At 39.6% G+C, this 7,892-nt stretch overlaps 2 protein-coding genes across 3 annotated transcripts in view; one reads left to right on the top strand and one right to left on the bottom strand.

The window, feature by feature from the left end:
- The window catches only part of Alkal2 (ALK and LTK ligand 2), an 8,540-nt gene extending 8,052 nt beyond the window's left edge, over nt 1-488 (top strand). Inside the window, exon 5 of the mRNA XM_055624810.1 lies at nt 426-488. The gene's annotated coding sequence lies outside the window, so the exon portion shown is untranslated. The remainder of the gene's footprint in view (nt 1-425) is intronic.
- A 1,585-nt stretch (nt 489-2,073) lies between these two features.
- Acp1 (acid phosphatase 1) overlaps nt 2,074-7,892 on the bottom strand; it is a 14,845-nt gene continuing 9,026 nt past the window's right edge. For both annotated transcript variants that reach the window (XM_055624797.1, XM_055624786.1), the window contains exons 4-6: nt 4,530-4,591; nt 3,172-3,277; nt 2,074-3,036 (exon numbers count right to left, since the gene is read on the bottom strand). In XM_055624797.1, coding sequence (XP_055480772.1) covers nt 2,959-3,036; nt 3,172-3,277; nt 4,530-4,591 — 246 coding nt within the window. In that variant the 3' untranslated portion in view covers nt 2,074-2,958. The remainder of the gene's footprint in view (nt 3,037-3,171; nt 3,278-4,529; nt 4,592-7,892) is intronic.

The raw sequence follows: 7,892 nt of genomic DNA, 5'->3' as shown, positions 1-7,892 counted from the left end.
TTTCTTTCTTTCTTTCTTTCTTTCTTTCTTTCTTTCTTTCTTTCTTTTTCTTTTTTTTTCTTTAAGTAGCTTTACCATGTGAAGCATAAGGCAAGGGAACTTTCCCAGAAGTGACACAAACTGCAAATCTGTTGGTGAAATACCCACAGAAACCTGTCACACATGTATGACCAAGAACTTAACTTTAGCAAGTACTTACTCACTGGTGTGCATGATGGCTTCCATCCCTTTGGCACAGTGAGCACACATTAACCAAAGGATAAAGTTGTTTTCCAGGAGGGAGTGGGGAAAGGCCCTAGATTCTGAACATAGAGAAACAGACTCCTTGTTTATAAATGTGTTGTTACACTGCTGAACTCCTAGTTCCTCTAGCATTTGTGATAAAAAGTGAGGAGCTATATGAAATCAAGTGTAATTGTTTTCAGATGCAGAGGAGCAACACACCAGGAACCTTGAAAAGTGCCTTGGAAACCAACAGAGAACAGGACCATCTTCATGCCCATTTCCTGTGGACAGAGATTTATTTTTGCACTCTTCCATAATTCCTTTGCATTTTCTATGTTGCTGACAGTGTATAAATATACATTCAGCAAATCTGTGTATCTGTCATTGAGAGTTGCCACTCTTAGATTATAAGAACAGAGAACACTCCACATTCAATGCATAGTGCTGTAAAATGAGGTAATTCCCCTTTAAGATTAGGTGGAACCACAAGAAATATTTCTTTAGAAACATAGGCCAAACATTAAACTGTATTTTCATAGAGCATAGTATGATTTGACATTTTGTATTACTTCTACAATTAAACTCCCAAAGTATAGTTTGGAACTGCATGAAAAATTTTAATGAAAACCAAAAAACCTCAGTTGTTTTAAAGCCAGTGGCATATGTATCTGTGAATATGCCCAGGTTGGTCCCATTTGTCCTCTGTAAATGTAAAAGTACATTCCAGGTATTGTACAATATGTAAATACTGTAAATAAATACAAGAAAATAAATGTTTGGTATAATGAAGTCTTCAGAGTGACTCTTCTAGATCATTGATTAAAATATATATATATTGCTCTATACACATTATACATATATGTACAGATACACATACATAAATGCAGAGGTGACTTACTAAGCACTGAATTACATAAATTCCTGATCACTTGGTCTCATTTGGCCATCAATACTCCAAAGTTCATATCCGCCATTTTCTACTTGAACGTAGGAGAATGCTGAAGGAAGAAGAATCACTAAGAACAGTTCCAAATCGTAATGGGTATTTTTAAAATAAATATAATTTGATTGAACTCTCTGTTCATGAGCCCTTATAAACACATGGTGCTCATACACACAGCCACATAACAAAGCAGCCATCAGAGTCCCACATTCCAAGGATCTGCATCTAAGATATACATGTAAAATTTCAAGAAAACAATGGGATTTTACATGAAAGAGAAATCTGGGATCCAGAAGCAACTACCAGACTAGAATGGAGAGCTCTGACGTAATGCTTCCTTTCTGAGGATGACTACTTGCCCTTTCCCTTCCTAATTTTTAACTCTGGAAAACTCTGACCCAAACCCCACAGGTGCCATAAATAATCAACTGGTGAAGTATCTGTCTTTGCCATGACATTATGGCCTTTCTGTAAGAAGAGGGTGTTGGGATAGCTGCTTTCCTCCTTTCAGAGACTGGGCCCTGGCCAAGCGGCCACCTGCACATTCCCAGGACTCTGCGCTCCTTTCAAACATAGGGATGCCTCTTCTTCTAACTACAAGTTCTCCGTGACTGGAGGTCACCAGTTGTGGCCAGTTAAGATAGGCTAAAACAGATAGTAATCACCTCTTTAGCTAGGAAGTCCACAGGGTACATCAGCTACATGAAGAAAGCCCATAGGTAAAGACAGTTCCCGGAGTCTCTTATTCAGACGCACAGCACAGCAATGTGCTTATGTTATCACTTTACTTCCAAATGCTGAGAATAAGCACACAAACTTAACACTAGAGCAAATAAAAAGGCACATGGAGACAATGTTTTACATGTTTTTTTCACTTGTCAATAAGAATGCAGACAGACACCAGATTTGTATTTGGGTTGTATTTGATAACTTCCCAGTTTAATTCACATTCTTTTCTGACATATATCCATATGAATTTGAAGTCATTTTCTGAAAATGCACTAACATTACTTAGGCTTCCCTGTGACTTTTCCAAATGTGGATTGAAGAACACTTACGAACATATACCACCATTTAAGCTCACTTACCTTTTTTTTTAAGAGGCAAAGTGGCTCAAATAGGAACAAAGCTTTCAAAAAAACAAGACAAAAACCAAGTAAGAGTAAAATGTCGATTTTATCAATCTGGTACTCCCATCTTTAGTTATTTCTCCTGATTTTTTAGACAGGGTGTCACTGTATAGCCCAGGATGGCCTGCTGGGTTTGTGGGCCCATTATCACATCCAGTTTCCCCTCTCTTGCAAAGACCTGAATGCCCTCGGTGTGTCTGAGTTTAAACTCCTCCACTGTTAAGTGGAAGGCTGCTATGCATGGAGTCAGTGTCACAATAAGAGTCTAGAGGAGAGAGGTGTAAGGCAAGCGAACAGCACCAGAGGGTGCAGGCCACACACACCCCAGTTAGGCCAGGCCACCAGCCTGGGCTGACCTGCACTTTGGAGGCCAGCCTTACTTTACTGTGTTCTATTTTGTTCCATATTTGCTTGTTCCACTATTTCGTAATTAGGGCAAGGTGAGATGTTCGATTAGTCTAAGAATGCTAAGCCACTCCTCAAACTGTCTTACTTAAAATTTTATCCTTTTGAATATACACCTAATTTCCACCTACAATTATTTCAAAGACATACAGTAAGTCAGCTGAGAAGACAGGTGGGACACAGGGCTGAGGACTGCCACCACCTTTGGGCATGGCACTGGTGACTGAGTTGCTCAATGGTGGTGGGCAGGGACAGCTAGCGAGTCTTCTCCAGGAAGGCCTTGCAGCACCTGAGACATTGCTGGTACACCACCTCAAAGTCAGAGTCATTGCCCTGCAAGGACATAAGAAGAAAAACCAGCGACGGTTTACAATGACAATGTCCTCAGAAGACCCAAACCTGTCATTTTATACCACAGAATACATCCTGCCCATCTTAACAGCAGCTCCAAACCTGAAGTGTACTTACATAATAGGGATCTTCAATAATGAGCTGTTTCTGTGGATCATAGCTCCCAAGTAGCTCAATTTTAGCTTTGCAGTTTTTAACTTGATTACTTTTTCTATTCAAATCTCTGTAAGATCGAAACATGCACTTAGATTTCTGATCTATGGTTTTAAGTGAAATGGGGACATCTGTTCAGGGTTTATGAAATAGCCTATCAAAATACAACAGTGCAACCCGATGTGAAATGAAACAGAGCGCTCAGCAGAGCTATGGGACTACTCCCACCGGTGCCACCATGCTGATTCAGACACCCAAAATGTACATCTTGAAGTCACACAATACTTAAGTTTCCTTCTGTGAAATGTATATTGATACAATAAAAAAGATACCATTTCAGATACATGAAACATCAGGGGGGAAAAAAAACCTCAAAAAGCCACACATACCATATCCCAAGACAAAAGGATAGTATGGACAATGTTCAGGGCAAATGAAAACAGGACAAAGTGTAGGACTGAGTGCAAGGACAGCCAAGTGAGGCCAGGAGCAAGTGTGGTTAGAGCAAGTAAGCTCGGTAGAAAGCATGAAGGTCAAGGTGGCAGAGCTATGGTTTTAGGCCCTTCTAGACTGCCACCCATCTGTCCTCTGAACTTAGGAAGTAACTTAGTCCACTGACCCTCAATTCCTTCCCTGGTCATAAAGTGAATTTATTGATGAGGGGTGTGGACCTGCAGACCACATCAACATTAAGGAGTCAATCACTGCTACTTAACACCCTACCCCACCAGTATGGATTAATCAAAAAACCATAAAACCAGTGAACTCTTCTTATCATATTCCTCTAGAGTGCAGCATTTACGAGGAAATAAGGTATGAGACAGCCCTCATCTGTTACAGCAGTAACAGAATTAATGCATCACCTCTACCCCTATACTCCAAACCAGAAGGTCTCCACGTCCATTCTCTGCACTAGCTGGGCTCCCTCTTTTTGAAGGCACACTCTATAAACAGATGTCTGAGACAACTCTACCTTGATCTTCCTGCCCTCCTGAGTAAATCTGTAGATTGTCATCCACCTAGTACATTAAAAACCGTAAGACAATAGAAAGTCATTCTGGACAACTTGCTGGGCCTGCAACACCATTGAGAGAAGGACGGAAATGCTGTTTAAAATATGATTACCTCATAAACTGAGCAGTGGTGGCACTTGCCTTTAATCCCAGCACTCAGGAAGCAGAGACAGGTGTACCTCTGAGTTCGAGGCCAGCCTGATCTACAGACTGAGTTACAGGACAAACAGGGTTCAGAGAAACCCTTTCTCAAAAAACCAGACAGACAGACAGACACAGACAGTAAGAGAGAGAGAGAGAGATGATTACCTCAGGTTGCTTTCATCCATACATAGTATATAATCGAACGTGGCAAAGTCTTCTCTTGTAATCTACAATTAAGAAATCAAAATACAGTGATTATATCCATAAAATAGTAGTTGAAAAAAAACATGTACTTACATGTTAACTCATTAACTAGTTCAATTATATGTTCACACATCAACTAAAATTTTAACAAAATATGAAATTTAGGGTTTTTTAAGTTAAAATATTTAATTATTTCCAAACTTTATTGCAAAATAATTTTGTAAAAGGTTCTTTGAAAAAAATCAGAAATATAAAATATGGGCATCAAGTTTACTGTTAGTTTTATACAAGGTTTTTTGAAATAATTAAAAACCATACAATATGTAAAGTTTATTGTTAATTTTGGTCCCTCAGTACATAAATGTGATTTTGAAAATGACTTTCATGCAATCATCTTCACTACTTTATTAGTCACTCCACTGACTGTCCCAGGCCTTGGTAACATGCTCTTGTGGGGCCATCCATCCATGAAAGAGAACAAAGGAAAGCAAGGCAGAGAAGAGACCCAGGGCCTCAGAAAAGGGAGAATCACTAGTTCTCAAAGGGTAGAAGGGCCTCTGCATCCATGACTGCAGATTTGCACTGAGGCTGGGTTGGAAGGGGTTCCTGCAGGACTTCAGCAGATGTACTTTTCTTCTGGCCCCACGGAGTTTAAGGCATATAAGCTTCCCATGTAGTTGATCAAATTTATCTTCTAGATTTTGACTACCCAGGAAGCACCTGGGTTACAGGAACAATAACTACAGCCAAACACTAGTACAAATGGTTACTTGCTTGTTACTCTATTAAAAATGGGAAACTTTAGCTTTTAGTAGGCACTTCTACTAACTTTTAGCATTTAAATAACTACAAAAGACTGTATTGTTATTTCCAAGTGATGAAAATACCTCAGCATTAATTTTGGACTTATTATAATTATAATTAATTTGTCCTAAAAAAGAAAATGCATCACTTAATGACTTACTGAGTCAAACCACACAGGGTTTTTGGATTTTAAAATAACTGAGAAAGAAGAGCAGCTAGAACTTCATCTCATGAAAAATGCACAGTAAAACATTTTTTTAAATTTATTTATTGTTTTATTAATTACAGTTTATTCACTTTGAGTAAAGCATTTTTACATGCAGCCACACAGGATATGGCATGTCACAAATTAATCCCATTACCAAACCCCATTGCCAAAGATGATCAGAAAACCCACATAGAAACTACGGTTATGTACATGCTCCTGAGGACACCTGGCTCACTACAGCAGTGTGACAGAACTGCAGCCACAGATAACAGATCACCTCCTGCTGACTTCCTATGAAGTACTCTTAACCAATGAGACATCGCTCTAGCACATAGGTGTTCTTAATTTTCAGTTAGAAAGAATGGCGTTTTCATACAATTTTCTTATTTGCCTCTGCCTAACAATATCTAACTAAAATATACCATCTAGGGCGAAATTATGTGCAACTTAGCAACGCTTCCAAAGATCTTGTGGATCACTGTGAATATTACTGTTGGATACTAAGCCACATTGCGTAAGCAATGATTAGAAGTTAGCTGTAATGCTCACTGAAGCCCTGCACAAAGAGCCTTCAGGACTGACATGGCAATGGTGTCAAGGGCCCAGAAGCCTCAAGAATAGAGAGCCAGGCAAAGGTCATGGTGGAAAAGCAGGGCCCTGCTGACAGTCTGAGATAATGGAGAGGAAACTGGGGCCAGGCCTGGCAGGACAGTGAGCCTTGTAAGAGCACAAGTCCAGAAAATGAGAGCTAGTGTAGGCTGTTTTTCTTTCCCTGATCAAGTCCTCTCTTACCAGAGCAAAAATCTCAACAGACCAATGAGAAGTTATGTGGACTCAGTAAAGACAAGACAACAGTCTACGCACTGAGCTGCTCCTGTTCCCCAAGTGTGCTGTCCATGTCATACCTCAGGCCCAGCAGCAGGAGGGCACTCAGAGGTAATGTAAGTCTACAATCCTACTGAGCTACTGCACCTGACAACACCTACCAGCATCCTGACAGCAGTGGGGTTAGAAGTGTGATCATTCAAAGGCACTATGACTATGTACACACCACTGCAAGGGCACCACACAACAAAAGAAGAAAGCAGACTTGCCAGGCCTAGCAGTGCAAGCCTGTCATTTCAGCAGCTTGTGAATGGGGAAGCAGGAAGATCATGTTCTAGGCCAGGCCACAGAGAGAAACCATCAAACAAACAAACAAACAAAAACCTGGGGATACAGCTCAGTGGAAGATCACTTGTACACAAGCATGTACCAGGCTCTACCTAAGGTTCAATTCCCAGTCCTTCCAAAGAGGAAAAAGAGAGCAGGCTCAGAAATGACCCAGAAAGACATTAACAGAGCTTACTTAAATACTAACAGTGCGTTCACCTGTGAATTCACAACAGCTTTTGTTACCTGGACAACATGAAGCCCACCAATATTCTAGTAAGAATGGAGGAGGAGCACATGAGGCCTTCCCCCTATCTGAGAGAATAATTTTTCTTCATTGGTGCAGCCAATGTAAGTTACCCACTATCCAGTAAATAGCCCCACACCATAGGCATGCAAACAATCCAAATTAAACTCAGTGGGATGAATGGATGGATGGATGGACACACACACACACACACACACACACACACACACACACACGTGTACATGCATGAAAGTAAGTAAATATGTTGGAAAGGAGCCTGAGGGAGTAAGGAGATAAAAGAACACAGAGAATAGGAGCAAATATGTTATGCATATGTATGAAATTGTCAAAGAATAAATTTTAATAGTATGATGTTCAAAGAGGCTGCTTCACCATTTACAAAAAGATCAAATAAAGTAACAGATGTGAATAAAATGACAGACACTAAGAGTGTTATAAATACACTTCCACGGACTCTGGAAATAGCAAAATGCTTAGTAGAACAGAACACTGGTCATCTGGAAATCTCATAAGAACAGAGAGAGTAACAGGATGCAACCAAGAGAAAAGATATGTATACATCAAAGTTGTCTCTCAGAAAAAAAAGTAAAATTAAATCTAATTTTCCAAAAATTGATTAAAAAAAACATCAAGTCACAATTCAAAAAGCATACTTTGGACTCTCACAGCAGAGCTACTTAACTGTAGATCAGAAGAAAAACAAGCAGCCAGAAAAGAAGATAGGTAATTTCAAAGGATCAGCAGAAACAATTGATCAGATCAATTTTCCAAACAGAGACCTATCGGCTTTTTATACACTTCTTACAGATAAGAAAACATCTCTATAAATTGACTAACCAGAAAAGAAAGAAAGAAAGAAAGAAAGAAAGAAAGAAAGAAAGAAAGAAAGAAA

Source organism: Psammomys obesus, unplaced genomic scaffold (genome assembly GCF_907164565.1).
Source record: "Psammomys obesus unplaced genomic scaffold, mPsaObe1.curated_primary_1811, whole genome shotgun sequence".
In the NCBI taxonomy this organism is placed as follows: Eukaryota; Metazoa; Chordata; class Mammalia; order Rodentia; family Muridae; genus Psammomys; species Psammomys obesus.
Note: the sequence above shows the minus strand (reverse complement) of the source record. Positions and strands in the feature narration are given on the sequence as shown.